The sequence below is a fragment of the Chanos chanos genome, chromosome 7 (genome assembly GCF_902362185.1).
Source record: "Chanos chanos chromosome 7, fChaCha1.1, whole genome shotgun sequence".
NCBI classification, from domain to species: domain Eukaryota; kingdom Metazoa; phylum Chordata; class Actinopteri; order Gonorynchiformes; family Chanidae; genus Chanos; species Chanos chanos.
This window is the reverse complement of record NC_044501.1, coordinates 8,355,381-8,374,811: the sequence shown is the minus strand read 5'-3', so window position 1 is coordinate 8,374,811 and position 19,431 is coordinate 8,355,381. Positions and strand designations below refer to the sequence as shown.

Sequence of the window (19,431 nt, the reverse complement as noted above, 5' to 3'; positions counted from 1 at the left end):
TTTAGCATTTTTGAACTATTTTGTGTCGCCTGTACAATCGTCATAGACACCCTACGTTATAAATCCTTCCAATTAACAACACTCCCAGTAATACCACAGCAAACCTCAGACATACTCATACCAATGGGTTACTGTAAAAGACACTGAAAAAATGCTTATGCGTAAATGTCGAGCATGTTGGATAACTTGTGTACCACATAATGTCTAAATATGTTTGTGTACCACATAATGTCTAAATATGTTAGCATTTAAGTTTCGTCTCCTGCAACTAAAGAGTGACCTGCGTGCAGCCCGGAACAGATCCGAAACAGAACGGAGCCTCCTTAATAACATCAAACTCCCTGCTTTGTCCCCAGTCATTTAGCCAAATTCATATTTTAGCTTTCGCTGTAAACACTAGAAGAGTGAATAATAGTGTTGGACTCAACCAATTAGATTTTTGAAGTAATCTATTGTGTAGAGCTCTCCACCCAGCCCCCCCCCCCCCCCCCACACCCCCCCAAACCCCCCGCCGCTGCCTTCGGCTGAAATCATAAATCAGGCATTTTATTATTTAAGGGGTCATTTGCAGTGCTCCTTTTACAATATTTAAATTCTTACCTTTTTAATTACCTACTTGTGGGTTTTTTTCGTGTGTCCCGGAGCAACTCTGTAATTTTGTTTCCATCATAATGGCAAATGGTGAATTTCATCAGGGCTGTTCAGAGAGCTCACAATATGGGATCGCAAACAATTGGCAATTCAAGGGCCGTCTAGGAGGCTCTTGTTTTGTTTGCCGTAATCAAGTTAAAAATCTCATCATCTCTGCAGATGAGACAGTGATGAAAGCTTGCATGTGTACAGTCTTTGTGTGGATTGAATTGTGTCTGTGTTTCAGAAAGTTTTTCGCCCCCCCCTCCACACACACACACACACACACCCCAGATGTCATTTACTGTGGTAAAACATCGATGATTTATGTGTTTGGATTTTCATGTTGTTCTTCTGTTTTTTTATTTCTTCTTCCCTTGTACAGAGGGCATCCCATAATGCATTTTCTCTTTGTTTTGTTGTTTATTTATTTTCCTGTTTCATTCAAGATTCTGCTGAAGAACATTTTCACATTTTATGCCAGAAGGAGATTCAATAAAAAAAAAAATAAATAAAATAAAAAAAACAACCTTCTTTCCCAATAACACCTCAAGTTTAAAATCAATTCTCAAGCAACTGATGTACTGAGTCAAACCTGTTGTCAAACTGAGTCAGTAAAAAAAAAAAAAAAAAAACGCAGAATCCGTGTTCCAATCCAATCCGTGTTTCACCCACCACAATTTAATACAAAGCTGCCCACTTGTGAGACTCAGTGAAGACTAAAGATCACAAACTATCAAATAATACACTCCTCACATCATTCACGCCCTGCGTATAAGTCTCTGCAGGGCAAGTTTTTTTTTCCTTGGTTTTGTTTTTTTTTTTTTAAATCTAGTTTGCCATCCCGCTGTGTAGGGGTATGTAGAGCGATATGAGCGACTGAGTGACACACTGGCCTGCGCAGAGTCTAGCTGTCATCAGCGTTGACAGTTATTTGTATCCCTACTGCCTGTAGTCACCAGTGTCTGTAGAATTTATTTAGCTCAACTGGTAGCTCCTCTACTCAACCATTACAGTCACCCAGGGTGCCCTAAAATGAGCTACTGTGAGATTATGTATGAGATTTTTTTCGGGCAGGTGTGAGTGACACAGGGCAGATTGACGGTGATATTGCTTCTGCTGAAGCGAGACGGTTACAGACAAGAACGTTTATCTGATTACTGTGTTGCTTCCTTAGAAAAAAAAAAAAAAAAAAAAAGTTGAAAAACCACATTCTACGTTTCAGTGGAAAGATTAAACAGGTGGCCAGTTGCGCTAAGTTTCGAACTATGGAAAAAGGGAGCTTCTTTTTTTTTTTTTTTCTTCTTCGAAAGAACTTTTCTCTGTCAGATCAACTTTAACCATCTTTTCCACTGTGAGTTATGAGTTCAGCGCGATTGGCTGTGAAGAAATTTATTGGGATGGAAAGCTTCTGCTGATAGGGGAGAGAGAGAGAGAGAGAGAGAGAGAGAAGGAATGTGACTTCCTGTTCCTCTCTGAGGGTTCTCCTCTTTTCATCATTCAGTAAAACTCACAATCTCTTAGAAATTGCATGAGAGTGTGTGTGTGTGTGTGTGTGTGTGTGTGTGTGTGTAAAAGAGAAAAAGAAAGCGCGCCATCAAGCACTCCTCTCTGAAAATGGAAGAAACGGAGAGGAAAATTTTGAAATTTTCACCTCCTGCTCGACTTGTTGACTGTTCAAATGCATTGTGTGTGTGTGTGTGTGTGTGTGTGTGGGCACGTGTGTGCATGTGTGTGGTAGACCTCCCACGTCGTAGATGAACAATTGTATTTGTGCGTTGGCTGTTCATTTCACAGGATGATTTAAAGCTGACATCTCTGCGCTGAAGAGAAAGATTTCATATTGGATTGTGTATGCAAGCAGGGGCTGTGTATCAATCATACTGACTTATGACTAAAATAAATCATCCGCTTTTTATATGCCAAGCACTGCAGCATTGTCTGCAAACACCTCTCTGTATAAATGAACATCATTTCATTTTTTTGTTCTTCCCCTCTTTCTCCCGGTTCAGAAACTTCATGTTTTGCATTTTCCAGCATTGAATTTACAAGTTGGAAATGCATTTAAAGCTCCTATCAAGCAATGTATGCTTTTACCTCAATAAAACAGAATAAATATATATATATATCATCTAACCCAATAAAACAGGGCATTCGGTTTGACTGGTCTTCTCTGACCACAGTAATGGCTCAGAGCAGTTTGAAATACAGTCAACAACAGATGCGAGGGCTCAAAGTAGTAAACACAGCCCACCCCCCCCCCCCCCACCCCCCCCCCAAAAAAAGCAAACAACTACTGCCTTAAATTTGGTCTGGCACCAACCAACTGATTTAAATGTCCCCATTAAATGCCAGTTGTACTTTGAACAGTTCTCACTGGATTCCACAGGGGGTGCTTTGCGCTTGTCAAACTCGAGGAGTCAAGCTTAAGAAGTTTTAAGTCGTTGAACCTGACCTTAAGGTCTTCATTCGTCTCTAACAAAAAAAAATCCTTCTCTTTCACTTTCCTGTCTCTTGGCTTGTGGTTACACACATTGGTACATTTCTAGTAAACAGTTCTACAGTTGTAACCCACTCATGTCAAAGTAAATCAGTGATGCCCGTAGCGTTCTCGGAGAAAGCCGAGCCTTGGCCGTTGCGTCTGTGTATCTTCATGCGTCCCCCCCCCCCCCCCCCACACACACACCCCGCCGTGGTGGCTAAGATACGGTAGCGCTGTCCTGTGAGAGCGCTCAATAATGCATGGAAGTCATTCTGCTTGTCCTTCACAAACCACACAGGAGCAAAAATCTGCACTGACAATTACCCCAAATGCAACCAACCAAAGACTTTCCAAGACACTGAGGCACCGATGTTTCTTTTCCATTTCTTTCTCTCTTTCTTTCTTTCTTTCTTTTTGAGGGGGGCGGGGGTCGCAAAAAAAAAAAAAAAAGGGGAGAACTAAGGCGCGATGGTCTGTTGGCGGTCGGCCCGAATGAAATGGATGTCAGCGGTGTGTTTTGTCTGGCGGTGACCTAAAAAAAACCTACTCCGGCCTCATACAAGAATAATCAGCCCTTTGAGCGACTTTCAAACTTTTATACCTTTATTTAAAGATTCATCCCGGACAGACAGACAAAGATAGAGAGAGAGAGAGAGAGAGAGAGCGAGAGAGAGAGAGAGGAGTAGCTTCCTTGGACACTGAGAAAAAGGTGTGAGGTACAGAAATTCAGTGTACGGTTCAGGGCTCGACCACACCTTGCAATGAGATGGAGCCTGTGACTGGTGTTAGCCAAGTCTGTCCTTAAACACTCTGCTACTTAAATATGAAATTCAGCTTCTATAAGGTTTCTCACGTAACCAAGCAAATCACTGCAGAGAGATCATAAATACTATATTGGCTTTTCCACATGAGTAGGTATGGAGAAAAAACAAACAGACAAAAAAAAAAAAACCCCAAAACCAAAAAACAATATGCCACCCCAGTGTTTTATCCTCTCTCTCTCTCTCTCTCTCTCTCTCTCTCTCTCTCTCTCTCTCTCTCTCTCTCTCTCTTTCTTCCTCTGTTTTTCTCTCTTTGTTTTGAGCACTCTTACTTTACAGTCACCAGGTAGAGGGTTCAAGTGTTTGTTTCTCCTGCACGCGGTCACCGTTTTCACCTCTGTCATCAAAAACCCAGAGAGGAGAGAGAGGAAGCAGTCGCTTTTATAACACACGGACACACACACACATCTTTCTGTTGTTGTTGTTGTTGTTGTTGTTGTTGATACTGGCTTCACGCATCGAGCTTCTCATATTTTCTCTTTCTTTTTTTTTTTTTTTTCTTGTTGTCTCTCGCTTGCTGCGCTTGTTTCTCATTTCTCCAGGTCACCCCATGAGCGGTGATAAGAAAGAGAGAGAGAGAGAGAGAGCGGGCAGTAAAAAAGAAGAACAGAAATAACACACCTGCTCTAATAGGCTAGCATCTGTAAAACCTGAATGTTTCAGTTTTTTTTTTTTTGTCTGTCCATTCCTTTCTCTCTCATCCTCTCCTTCACCTCTCTCTCTCTCTCTCTCTCTCTCTCTCTCTATATATATATATATATATATATCAACACTTGTCTTTTAGATGCCACCTCTGCTCTGGTTCATACTGTCCGGAATCGTTTGTAATATTCTTTTCTGATCTTGTCAGAAGACGGAATTCAATACAATGACAGCCTCAAGACGATATGTGTGTGTGTGTGTGTGTGTGTGTGTGTTTACCTTTGACTTTGTGTGTGTGTGTGTGTGTGTGTGTTGATATAGAAGCGTATTTTTATAATAACATATCCTACAGCTATTAAATTTTATATTGTATATAAACATAGATTTATGTATGTGTGTAAGGGCAAAGGTGTATGTGTCTGTGCATATGTCTCTGTGTGTGTGTTTACCTTTGACTTTGTGTGTGTGTGTGTGTGTGTGTGTGGTGTGTTTGGTTCCACATTGTGTTCAAGAGCTTTTACTGGTTGTGTGTGTGCGTGTGTGTGTGCGTGTTTGTGTCTGTGTGTGTATTGCTCAGATAAACAGTCTGACAGATTGTACAATGCTATTTCTCTGGCTTAGATAAGGTATACCGATGGAAGCCGAGATTATTAAAAGTTATATTTGCCTCCGTTTGCTTCAGACAGCAGCCGTCACACTTGCATTCTTCATTTGACTTCACTTCCCACTCATTCTCTCTTCTTTATTCTTCTCCTTTTTTCGCTCTTCTTCTTTTTTCTGTCTTTCTTTTTTTTTTTTTTTCCCCCGTTATTAAACGTCAAAACACAGCCTTGGCGAAATGGATTTTCATAGTCGTCATGAAAGTTTAAAGTGAGTCAGGACGTGTAGGAGAGGAGCAGAGAAGGGAAGTTTGGAGATTCGACAATCTTTATTTTTTTTCTCAGGGACAGGTTTGGTAATGGATGATATTAAGAACTGGGTTTACGGAAAAGGGAACTGTAACCAATGCATTGAATGTTTCTGTGCCTGTGTACGTCTAATGCTCATTAGTGAAGTTTCCTTATTTATTTATTTGTTTGTTTGTTTATTTATATTTAAGGTCTGCAAGGCCATGGGTTTGATAATGCGGCCGGTGTTGCACGGCCTTCTGCCTCAGACTGAATATTGTTTCCAGGGAAAAGCAATAAAATTGAGCTTTTGAAAAAGTCCAATAAATATAAAATTGAAAAAAAAAAAAAAAGTTTTTCTCTTTCTTTTTTTTTTTCTGTCGAAGTGTTTGCGCTTACATGGAATGAATGCAAAATATGTCTTCGTTCTTCTTTTTCTGTCTCTCTTACTCTCTTTATATTACTTTCTTTCTGTCTTTTTCTTTCTTTCTTTCTTTGTCTTTCTATCATCTCTCTCTCACTCTCTCTTTCTGTCCATAACACTGAATACTCCTTGTCGTCATCACCGGGTGATGGGAGACACAACAAGCCTCCGAGCTCCAAGTTAAATGAACAGTAAACGTGCTGCAAACAGCAACAGCCAGAATAAAAAAAAAAAAATGCTGAAGTTTCTGCATTTTCAAGCTATTGTAAAACACTTCCTCTTGTGCTCCTGACTCAACGTAATGGAGTGTTTCAGAGATGTCATTCATAATAAGTAAACAGTGAGGGTGGTTACCCACAGTTCACATCAACCTTACCAACCCCAGTTAATACTACTTCCCTTCCCCTGCTCTCCCCCTCTGTTAATGTTAGTCTGCCCCCGGTGGCGGCTTCCTGGAACAGCATTCAGCTCCCAGACTTCTTACAATTCTGTTCAAATCTCTCTCTCTCTCTCTCTCTCTCTCTCTCTCTCTCTCACTCTCTCTTTCACTCTCTCTTTCTCTCTCCTCTTTCATTTTCCAGTCAGACAGTGAGGCAGGCTCCAGTCCAGACATTTGATCTGAGTCACAGATCTGAGCTTTTTGTGTCCGATTAGCCCCACGGTTTTCCAATGGTTCCAATCAGTGCAAAAGGCCATAATAGATCACAGAGGGACCAGCAGTCCTTGCCTAATTCTTTTCTCTCTGTTTGAAAAACAAGGGGCTGACTGTCCTAGTCTGTGTTCAGAGCACACATCTGTTTGACTACATCAGTTGACTGGAGGGCCTGTTCTCAGCCTCAAGGTGGTATTAGCCTGAGGGTTTTGTAACCAGGGTCTGCCCACAACATGAGACTCCCGCTCTCTCTCTCTCTCTCTCTCTCTCTCTCTCTCTCTCTCTCTCTCTCTCTCTCTCTCTCTCTCTCTCTCAGGATGTCTGGTGCTCATGTCATCTCTGCAAAGACTTTGATTGTTCAGCCTGGACTTTTCCTTTGTCAATCTCAGACACAAATACAAAAAAAAAAAAAAAACCCTCCTTAACAAGGGTGAGAATAAAAATGACAAAGAGGATTCTTTCTTTCTTCTTCTCACTCTCCCTCCCTTTTTCTTATGTCTTTTGTTTCTTTTTTTCTGTCCTTGTTTCACCTCTCTCTCTCTCTCTCTCTCTCTCTCTGTCTGTCTCTGCTAAGCGTATTTGTTATCTGTATAAACACGCCGGGCTGTGTATCCTCTGGGCAGCTGTGTGGACCACGGACTGTGGGCTTCACACATGTACGACCCAATCCTTCTCTTTTGTTTTGCCAGAACAAAACAGAACCTGACTCCTGAGAGATGCATGCCCGTGCACTGTGCCTCATTCCTTTGTCTCTTTCTCTGTGTGTGTGTGTGTGTGTCTGTCTGTCTTTGTGTGTATGTGCGTGAGACATGCTAAAGTGATTTGGTTTGAGTTTTTGCCTCTTTGAAGTCATGTATTACTGTTGCTGTTGCACTATGAGTATTGTGTGTGTGTGTGTGTGTGTGTGTGTCTGTATGTATGTATGAGTGTATGTGAGTAAGTGTAAATGTGTGTGTGTGTGTGCGTGCGTGCATGTGTGAATGTGAGTATGTATGTCCGTCAGTCTGTGTGTGTAAGTGTGCAAGTGCGTGTTTATGTGACTGTGTGTAGTGTCTGGCATACGTACCAGTGCATTGTTCTGCCTTAGCAGGTGCCACCTGGCATTACCTCTGAACAAACAATCCCCAACAAGATTTCCAGCCACTGCCCCTGCCCCCCCCCCCCCCATCACTCTTCATTTGATGTTCATGTAGAAACATGCACATATACTCTCTCTCTCTCTCGCTCTCTCTCACTCAGAAAATTGATTGAACGAAATGAAAAGGTGTGTTCTATGGCACCCAGTCAAAATTCCTCTCCAATCTTTGATTAAAAATGCACTAACACTGAGTGTTTGGCTGAGGCATCCCCAGACCACCACACATATTCAACATTTCAAAAAATATATTTATTTATTCATTTATTTTTTCAAAGGAAACATTTTTTTTTTTACATTGTGTGATACGCAGACATTGCATCATTGTTTGAAATCTATGCAAAAACCGTCTGCATCTGAAAAAGAACTGATTTTTTCTTTATTAATAATAGTGAAAAAAATTCTACCAATAACAATAGGGTTCCAGCAGCTTATCTGCTTGGCCCCTAATAATAATATTTATTTAGAGCCCAATATCACTATTTATAGTCTCAAAGGGCTTTACATGTCTATAACAAAGTCAAATCAAAAATATGTCATGCATAAGTTCGAGAAAATAGATAAGTCATTAGTTTTGTTTTAAAGGTATTGAGAGAGTTTGCCTCTCCAACTTCTTTAGGTAAACCATTCCAAAGGAAGGGAGAGTGGTAGGAAAAGGCTCGGTTGCCAGCGGACTTCTTTTTAACTCTTGGAATGACTAATAATCCAATTTATTCTATTCTATTCTTTTCTTTCTTTCTTTTTTTTTTTTTTTTTTCAAGGTAAAACACAATGTCAACCCGGTTGTATTTTTAACTGTGCTGACCCTGTGCGGTCAAGATAGCTCATTAGCTACTTAAACTTGCTTGTCTTTAACTTTTAGGACCTTTTATGCAAGTTCAGGTTTGAGTGTGCACGTGTGCTTGTGTGTGTGAGTGTGTAAGTGTGTGTGAGCGTGTGTGCGCGTGTGTGTGAGCATGTGTGCGCGTTACGTTACCTATTTTACTACATGCAAAGGTTTAGTTTCTGTAATGTTGTATAATCAAAGTTTCAGGATCACGTCTGACCATCGACCTCCTGCCGGTCTGGCAAAGCCCAAATCTCCATCCTGACCTCTCCACCGCGTTCACATTAACTAAGAGCTGTTCTGAAGCCTTCCTCTAATCCAGTTTGGGTTTTTTTTTTCCCCCTATTTTCTTATTTTTTTTACATTTATTTTCTCATCACTCCTCACAAATAAGCCAGCGTACACTAAACACCAACATCAGAACGATGTGGTGTGTGTCACGTGACATAAACCAGTTCATACTGGAAGCCACACGTCTGGAAGCCACACGTCTGGAAGCCATGCTGTGGATTCCTCAGACTATGATAACAGTGCTTAAAATAACATTCAAGAAAAAAAAAGAAAAAAAAAAACAGTCAGTCTTCACTTCCGTGCTCTTTGCAGCTTTTGCTACTTTTATTCCAAACTTTATTTCCCAACAGTTCCAGTGAGGCAGGGCTCCAATATGATTAACCTGTTGTACGTATGAAAAAAAAAAAAAAAAAAAAGTAAACCCTTATTCCACACGTGCACTCACATGACTTCGGTGTCTCGTGTATTTCTCTTATGTATTGAATCGTTTAAAAAACACAGCAACCGTGAGATGCATTGGTGTGCCACGCCCAGAATCTGCGCATTCGAAATGCAGTCTTTTTTAGAGACCGTATCTGGACCTGACCTTTACCTCCTGTAACTTTTAGACATGGCAGAAATGAACACGCTCATCTGCCCTCTTGGGGATGATGCTTAGTATGAGACCAGACAACAATATTCTTTTATCTGTAGGGATTCTGGAGTGGTAGTTCAATCCTCGCTGGGTTCCCGACTCCTTCCCTGGTACCGGTTTTAATATGCTAGGGAAGACACAGCGTCTCCCTGCCGCTCGTTGGGCTTTGTAATCACCATGGCCATCTCGGAGGCACCCGAGAAGGTTCCGGAATGAGGAAGATCTCATTGTAATTTCACTCAAATCCATTAGCGATTCACCCTCAGCGCAGGGACAAGAGCTGAAAAGAAAAAAAAGAGAGACAGAAAGAGACAGAGAGAGAGAGAGAGAGACTGAGAAAGAGAAGTAGAAGAGGAAAGACTGTTAAGAAACAGAGAAAGAAAGAAAGAAAGAAAGAAAGAAAGAAAGAAAGAAAGAAAGAAAGAAAGAAAGAAAGAAACACAGCGAAAGCAGGTGAAAATACGAATCCTCTCTTACATTCCACTAGGTCTCAGCGCATGGGTGTGTGTTTTCCTACATTTTTTTTTTTCCAGAAACATCTTTTAATCATCTAATCAATGACTTTAGCGACACTGCTGCCTCAGGCCAGGTCTCTGTAGTCGGCCTGCGACATGACTGATTCACTGGCTACGGCCCATGATGGATAAACGTGGCTATCTCCAGGGGTTTGTGCTGGCGAACAGCTTATATACACTGTTAAATTATTCACACGTCAGATGTTGGAACGCTCACAAGTTTTTTTTTTTCTTTTTTTATTCCCACTGTATTTTATATCAAAGTTAGTCATTGGGCATTGGGAAGGTATGAATTATTAATATCTAGCAGGTACCCAGATGTATTTAAATGGCTTGTTGATGAGGCTGACCAGCAGTGATTGCTTAACCTGAGTAAAATAACTAAAGGGGAGAAAAATTTTCTTCGCTCCCTTGGATACAGGGAGTTTCTGCATGCAGTGTATACATTTAATATAGAAATACAAGTCTTAGCACAGCAAGTTTACTGACACATAGTACTGCTTTGTGCTCCATGTGTTTGGGATAAATATAAGTCACACTGCAGGTTGGTGAAGAGAGAGAGAGAGAGAGAGAGAGAGAGAGAGAGAGAGAGAGAGAGAGTAAAGAGCAAGAGCTACTAGTTGAGAAATGCAAGCTAAACGAAGCCTGTGAAACTTTGTGTAAGTTGCAGTTCTTAGGTGGGAGGCAATTAATATAGCCAAACTCATGCAGAGAGAGGGAGAGAGGGGGGGGAAGAAAGTCAAAGACGGATAAAAAGTAAAGCGAGTAGGGGGCAGAAGACAGTGCGGACCAAGGGGGTGGGGGGTGGGGGGGTACAGAGAGAGAGATGGAGGACAGTCTTAGGAGAATCACTGTTACATTCTAGTCACATTAGATACTATAACACTACAGAGGTTGTGTCTACCGGGCTCTGAAAATAATGACACCGCTTTCTTGCCAACGTAACAACTAATACAAAGCAAGGAGTGTAATCACTCGATCCTGGTTTTCTTTTTCTTCTTTTTCCCCATTCCCCATATTGTCTTAGAGTAAATATCATCAGTCATTAAAAACAAATCAGCAGACAAATCAGTCATGTCTGTTACGCCCGGGGGGCGGTGGTGGGGGGGGGGGGGGGGGGTACGGATAATGACACTTCATTCATGCAGTTTCTGAAGAAACAAGACAAAAGTGAGTTCATGTGACATACGCTTTACAGCTCAGCACTGTTTGAATAAAGGTCACCGGGACTTACAGACAGACAGACGGACAGACGGACAGATAGGTAGATAGATAGATAGATAGATAGATAGATAGATAGATAGATAGATAGATAGATAGATAGATAGGGAAATATGCCATTGCCCAGTTAAACTAGCTAAGTGAGCTATTGATTGATTGTCCTGAGTTCTTTGCCAGAAGTGTGATACTCTGATAATAGACTGCTTAACAGCACATTCTGGAAGCTAATGTATAGTAACACCTGAATGGGATTAGAGTAATCAGCACAAAATCCCAAATAAGTCTCATTTAAAACCGTGAATCATGTCAATAAATTGGATATTAGCGATTAATAACCAAGCGAACGCTGGAATCAGACTGGTGTTTTTGCAACTAGTAGAAACGCCTTCTGAAAGCATGTTTGTGTTCATCACATTCTATCATTTATATGTAGCAGTATTACTCAGATCATGGCCTTTTGACAAGTGCATGAAAATCTTATACCAACCACAATTTCAGTTCAGTTTCTTCAGTTTCACATATATAAACTGACACCTTGTAATCTCTGATCTAATCTGAACGAATTCGCGAAATATTCCGTATGTATCCTCAGTCAGTGACTCTGCTAAATGTGGTTTGTTTGGTTTTTTTTTTCCCTTCCTTTCAGGTCAACAGATTATGGAACAACATACGAAAAACTGAATGATAAAGTGGGAGTGAAGACCGTGCTGAGTTACCTCTACGTCTGCCCAAGCAATAAGAGAAAGGTTAGAGTCATCTACTCTTTCTACTCTAACAAACTGAACGACAGACGTTTGACTTTTATTTATTTATTGAGGTTGATTGTTTCAGACACACTCTCTTTGCAGTTTTTTTGCAAAGGCCAACATGTCTTTTGAAGGTTAAATGCTGGGTATAATTATCAAGACAAAACTAACAGTACAAAAAAAAAAAAAGAAAGAAAGAAAGAAAGAAAGACAGAAAGGAATTCCTTATCCAAATATGTATCAGCGTGATTGTAATCTCTAAGAGAGCCTCAAAGGTTAATGAGTTGATCTTCAAACAGTGTTGCTCCGTGCTGGCAGTCTGCCCGGAATGAAACGCAGATACGCAGGACTGCTTTTACGGAGCGGTCACAAGACACGCTCTCAAATATGGGACAATCGTCTTGTTGAAGTAGAGCGTTACCATCACGTTAATGACATTTTAGCCTGAAATTGTGATTCTAATGATATGAGAATGGCGGTTAAGACAGAAAGTGCTAGAATGTATTGGTTCAGTCTTCATTGCCTCTGTAAACAAGAGAGGACACAGCCCTAAATGTATAATTAACGGAAGTATGAAAATGATGATAGAATTTGGTAAAAATCGATCAAAAAACATGGCAAAGTTTCACCTGAGTACAAGCTCTGTGGTGGTCTGAGAAAAAAAAAAAAAAAAAAAGAAACTTCGGATTTTTCAAATCTTTTTTTTTTTGTTCATTGTGGATACAAACAGACATACGTACATACACACATGGGACACATAACACAGAACAAGACATCACATTGACCCTGTCTCAGATCTTGATTCAGATCTTCAACCGACATAGGTGGAATGCGTTTGGTAGCTTGAAATGTGTTCTAAACGGCTAAGACCATTTTCTATGCTCTGCCCAACGACGAAACCCCAGGCCGACAAATTATTAACAGCGTGCTGTCTGCTAGCCTGGAACAAGCTTCCTTTGAAAAGAGCATGCTTTAGGAACATTGTGAGGTGCATCGTAAGATCACTGTGAAATGCACAGTAAAAAAAATCCAGCGTTAGGCTCTAACATTTTTTTTAACAAAGCCGATTGGTTTGTTCGGCTAATGGGGTAAGAGAAAGGTTCGCAAAGCTGATTTTGCCCGTCCTTAAAAAAAAAAAAACACTCTCTTAGAACTTGCTGGTACTCGCGGGAAGATGGCCGCTGGTCTCGGACCTCAAGTGTCCTTCAACCCACTGAAAGAGCTCTCAAGCTGTCCTTGTCCTTGTCCTTGTCCTTTGACGTCTTTTGTCCTCAGATGCCTCTCGTTATTTCGATTAGAACCACAAATGTATAAATAACCTCCGTATTAGAAAGTTCTTGCTTGTTTATCTCAGCTTTTGTAATGGTCCACAATAATACCTCAAAAAGCATCGCACCGAAAACGCCAATGACTGATTCTCAATCTCCTTACATATGGTCAAGACATAACAACCTCCCCCGACCTCTCAGAACAAATTGGCATAATCGGCACTTTGAAAATCAACTTTTTCTTTTTTTTTCTTTTTTCCAAAGCGAATATCAGACTTACACCAGATCGAGAACAGACTGTAGCTAGCTTGTGGATTTTTTTTGCATATCAGAGTGATGTAGCAATAGCTGAAAGATTCAAAAGACATTACAGAATTTGACCAGGGTGGGGTGGGGTGGGGTGGGGTGGATGGGGAAATCCACTGGAATTTCAAACATACAATCAGGGTTTTTGTTTGTTTGTTTGTTTTGGCGTTTTTTTTTTTTTTTGAGGTAGGAGGTGTAAACATTGCACAGACCTAATGAAGACGTAGCATGTGCGCGCATACAGAGATCTACAACAAATGAGCTTGTTTATATCCCTCCCTCTGCAGTCGCTCTAGAGACGAGCGCAATTGATCAGGGCTGACGTGATTAATTTTGGGGAGGGAGGGGGGGGGGCGGGGTGGGGGTGGCCCTCTCCTTTTGTTTATGCTACTTAGATAGCTAGCCCACGCTCCGCAGGGCCGCAGCCTTGAGACGTGGTGGAGTGGACTGTCAGCCGCGTACTGCATGAGAATTAGCCTAGCGTGCCTGTTAAGACGCGGAGTAAGGGAGCTAACATCCAGGGGTCATCTCTCAATCGGCCATTGATTTTGTTTTGTTACTTCTCTCTCTCTCTCTCCGCCTTTGTTCCGTGAAGACACATTTGTTCGCAGTTGTCATGTGAACGCTGCCGGAAAACTTAATTATCCGCTAATGCTCTCCATCTCTCTTTCTCGGTCCCTGTCTCTCTCTCCCTCTCCCTGTCTCTCTCTCCCTGAGTCTGTCTTGCCTCTCAATTGTGGTTTCAGGCAGCACTTCCTCCGTGACCATTTAGATCAATAATATTTGAAACTGACTGTTTTCATTTGATTTTGTCTTTATTTTTTTTTTAATTTTGGTACATTTGTCAAGTAGACACCAACCAGCTGTTCAAACGAACACACTTTGCATTATGGATACATATCTGATGTTTCCTCAGCAACTTAATCTGTATCTTTTATGTTAAGTTATTATAATTGTGCATTTTTCTGCCCCTAATACAGTTGTTTAATACTAACTCAACTGTGCTCAGAGCAATCACTGTTTTTTTGTGGGGGTTTTTTTTTAGCTGACAAAAGGATATTTTCTTATTGGAGAAAAAAAAAGTGTAATAGAAAAATATAAAGCCCTTAAGAAAAAAACCCTTTTTTTCTGGACAAATTCATTTTCATTTTATTTCATGCATTTCACTTTCATAACACTGTGTTGATAAATGTGGACGTAGTTTTACGACCTGTAGCACCAGTCTCATAACAGTGCTCCATGTGTCAGCATAACCAGCATTGACTCATTCTCCCTTTTGACTCCGCAAAGTGACGCATTAATCAAGAGTCATAATATTACGGTAGTAAATTAACACTCTGTAAAGAATTCACCTCTTTCTTCACCAGAAGCCTGTAGCAAGAAAGAAAAGACAAAGAGAGAGAGAGAGAGAGAGAGAGAGAGAGAGAGAGAAAGAAACATTGACTTTCCAATCAAAAGCGGTACAATATATTTTGGTGGGGGCCTGATTCACCAGACATGACCAAATATGGAATACGGAGCGGGAAACTGTCTCCTCTGGGAGAATGCAACTCTTTTCAAGGACTTCCAACTTCCCACGCATTCACCTAAGTGAAACCCTGACATGGGACCGAGGAATGCAAGGTGAACTGTAATTTCCTTTCTCATAATAAATGCTGTCACTTAATACAATATTATGGAAAATGATTAGACCTTAGAAACTATAAATTACATGTGACAAGGCCTACCACACCGGGAGAGAAACAGAGTCCACCCCCCCACCCCCCATCCCCTGTTGTGAGGATAATAAATGGTAAAATTGGAAGGCTTCAGCCAACCAAACAACTGGCCAGGAATACATAGGCTGTTTATTGATGCTTAATGAAAAACAATCTATCTAAATCAACACCCTGGAGGATTCACCAGTTAAAGCCCCGGAAAGTGAGGGGGTATTTCTGTCAGAGACAAATGCCCTGCTGTTTTTCCAATTCGAGGAGAGAAAGCACAAGCGTTTGCGTTGGAGGGCGGACGGAGAACCAGCCCCCCCACCCCCACCCCCCATGTTCCTTCCTCCAGAGTCTGCCCCGTGTTGTTTAATTGATATTAAAGCCTGATGTCGGTTGGTGTCTGTTTGGGTTAGCCTCCTGAGGATTAGGTATATTCCTCTCTTTTTCTCACTGAAATGTAGGGCGTGTGTGTGTGCCATAATTAGCTAAGAGACGTATTGATTCGTCAGAATGAATGAGACCCTAAATACGCATGACTCTAACATTTTAAACAGAAATGTAAGGACTATAACAGTAACGACCCTTAATGAAAATGTCTGGGTCTGGGGTTTTTTTTTTCCCTTGTGGCTGAATTATGAAGGTATAAAAACATAAAGGATTCTGTGCTGTGACCATGAATTACTCAGGGTGCTATCAGTGTAAAAATGTCAAATGGAGCCCATCCTGTAGAATTACAGGATGTGTATTTTTGCCGTTTTCTTTTTTAGTCCGGCTTATGTTCTCTCTCTCTCTCTCTCTCTCTCTCTCTCTCTCTTTCTCTATTTGTCTTTCCGTGTAATAATCCTATTTATGCTGTATTTTTTTCAAAACAAATCCTGGATTATTCTCTCATGCATTTGTGTTTTTGAACTCATTTTGAATTTATTTCGAACTTAATATTGAAAAATATCACTTTTACCGTATACTGTGACAGCGACAATCTAACAAATAGCAGACAACATCCACAATCACACATTGCATCTTTGCCGCCTTAGAGACCAGGCTGACATACAGTATGTATATATATATATGTGTGTGTGTGTATATATATATACACACACACACACACACACACACAGTAAAAATAAATATATATATATATGCACAGTATGTTTTTTTTATTGTTGTTGTTGTTTGTTTTGTTTTTGTTTTGTTTTAATTTCAAATACGCTGTACAGGAAAGTGCATCGTATGTGGGGGGGGGGGGGACTCCTCGAAGAGATGGCTCATTTTACAAAGTACGCAGACATACTTAACCTTTAAATATCACTGTGCTCAGCCTGAGAACCTCTGTCAAATAAAGGGGGGATTAGAACAAACCCCCACCCCCCCCACACACACACACACACCCCTCCCACTCCTCCTTTTACATAATGTCACCAGAGACTCGCAGAGCTCTCCCTCTGTGTGCTTTCATAAAGAATTAGCCCTCCCACATCATTAGGGATGTGTTTGGGAGAAAGGATGTGGACCTTACGTTTAGCCTCCAGTGCCGAGGTGTTCCGTGGAGCGGCGTCAACCTCATTAAGTGGAATTTAGTGGTGGAGGAGAAAGTTGCAGGCGGTGCAAAGTGCAGCGAGTGAGTTCAGCGTGAAAAAAAAAAAAAAAATAAGGAAAAGCCAAAAAAAAAAAAAAAAAAAGAAAAAGGTTGAATACCATGGAAACGAAAGTTATGCGTATATTTAGAGTACGCCTCAGAGCTAGCTGGTGTTAGGAAAGCAGGTAAGTTCTGCCTGTGAGATGTTATTTAATGTGACTGCCAACTGTCTCGAGAGTATTAGCCTGACAGTTTGCCTGACATTAGAATTAACAGCTTTCTCTCTCTTTCTCTTCCCTCTCTCTATCTTGCTGTCTCTAACTCCCTCCTTCCCTCTCTCTCTCTCTCTCTCTCTCTCTCTCCCTCTCTCTCTGTTTTTCTTTAGATAATGGTACTGACTGATCCAGAGTTTGAAAGCAGTGTGCTGATCAGCTCAGATGAAGGTGCCAGTTATCAGAAGTATCGTCTGAGCTTCTATGTCCTAAGCCTGCTCTTCCACCCCTCGCAGGAGGACTGGGTTTTAGCCTATAGTCACGACCAGAAGGTGAGTTCTTCTCTTCTCCTCCGCACTCACCCCCCGCCCCCCCCCCCCCCCTCCCCCCCCCCACACACACACACACACACACACACACACACACACACACACTGTTGCTAGCTGGTCTTTGAGCGTGTTGCTCCTTTGTTGCTGTTTCCTCAGTGCTCTTTTGTAAATGGTTTTATACACGTGCCACGTTTCTGCATCCACAAATGTCGTCTCAAAAGAATAAATACATTTTTTTCTTGCTGAAGTGTAAAACAACCAAGGTTATTACTATATTATCTATTTATCCTCTTGTGCCTTTGTTTGTGTATGTGTAATTGTGTGTGTGTGTGTGTGTGTGTGTGTGTCTGTGTCCACCCACGCATGTGTGTGTGTGTGTCTGTGGGTGCATCCAAATGTGTATGTCTAACCTTTCGTGCTCTCCAGCAGAGCAGGAATCACATTCACACTCCAGCCACGCTGTCTCTGTCTCTGATGGCTTTTCATCCTTTTATAGTCAACAGCTCTGACCTCTGTCCTCTCTCCTGAGGTGGATGTCTGGTCAGGTTGGGTGGCTTTGATAGGTGGTGCATTAGTGTTCAGGTAGAGTCTGACCCCGGTATCATTCAAAATGCTCAAAATATTCCCACCGAGACCGCCTGTCTGTGAGGCACACGTGCGGTTTTCGCCGGCGCTCTCTCGCTGTGAAGATGTCCCCTGTAATTCGGGTTGAGGGGCTCGCCCGTTTTATGTTTCCCCAGTCATATAATTAGACACACGAGAACCTGATCCCAAACCCGCACGGACGGGGACGGAAATACGCCTTTTATTCAGGCATTTATTTATTTATTTAGTGTGGCTGCATGTTTGTAGACTGAGCAAATGGTACTGTGAACATCTCACATGGGTCAAATGAGCTTGTACAGCATTTAAATGATTTCAGTGTAAATGTTTAGGTAAAACATTTCCATAATACCACCGAAGACGTGGGAAAAACAGTCAACAAGTAGTAATGCACATCTATATGGCATCTATGGTGGGGAAATTGCAGTGAAAAAACTGTGGCAAACGCCCGTTCAGTCCCCAAAAATCATTTACGTGAGCACATCAGCCCAACATTTCGACCGAGAGAATTCTGGATGCATCCTAACAACCCTCACGTAAACTCTAAACATCAAACGAACAAAGTCGGACATATAAACTATACAGGCAACTGGGCATTTAGACGGCTCTCTTATCTAGAGCGACTGAGGCTCGTTAGGTCAAAGGTCACGCCTATCAGCCCGCGAACATGGTCGGGGCTCAAACCCAGAACCCCCTGGGGTCGTTGGCTCGCTTCCCTCACTGCCGCGTCGTTAGTGTCCTTCCATCCGCTTGAAAGATTATTCGGCTCTTTGGCACGTGAATTACCCTGGAACCCGTCCTGCTGTTCTCTAGGTCTGGACATCTAGGCCAGCATCTGTCTGGAGGACTGTGTTCTATTTCCGTCTCTGTGTGTCGGGGACGTCCGTCTCAACTCGGTGTTGTATCTCTGCATTAGAGCAGTCAGAGGTAGAAGGAAGATGTTATTAGTCGTATAACAAGTCCCCGGTCTGCCGCGACCTACTACAGCGAAGTGCCGTTTATTGGTTGCCATGACGAAAAGGCGGAGAGACGATTCTTTCGTGGACGTGAGGAGAGTAAGGCGACAGCGGAATTAGGTAAAGGAACGGGTTTCCCAGTTGCTCCCAATTCCCGAAAGGTTTTTCCCGGATCCTAATTGGCTGGCTGGAGATGGTCCTCTTCTGGAATTTGTGATGAATAAAAAAAAATTTTATTCACAACATAGAACCTGGGACATGAACCTGGTCTCTCTCTCTCTCTCGCGCTCTCTGTTATTCATGGAAAACCCTGGAGATATTCCTGCTTCAAAGCAGAGAGAAACGAAATTCGTGCAGTTAGTCTAAAATATACACCTTTCCAGTGGCAGCCACAGAAAAAATGCTGGAAAAGATGCTTTAGAAAAGAAAAGGCAAAACAAAAGAGAAAAAGAAGCCAAAAACATCGTACTTCATACTCGCAAATACCCTTTTTGCATGTGTAAAAAAAAAAAAAAAAGGAAAATCCTCTTGGTTTGGCTTAATAACCATGACTCCTGCATAGTTCATTA

General features: G+C 41.6%; 1 protein-coding gene across 1 annotated transcript in view; it reads left to right on the top strand.

Moving 5' to 3' along the window:
* Window positions 1-19,431, top strand: part of sorcs3a (sortilin related VPS10 domain containing receptor 3a) — a 146,878-nt gene that overhangs the window by 75,282 nt on the left and 52,165 nt on the right. The window contains exons 3-4 of the mRNA XM_030778929.1: window positions 11,807-11,906; window positions 17,148-17,306. Coding sequence (XP_030634789.1) covers window positions 11,807-11,906; window positions 17,148-17,306 — 259 coding nt within the window. The remainder of the gene's footprint in view (window positions 1-11,806; window positions 11,907-17,147; window positions 17,307-19,431) is intronic.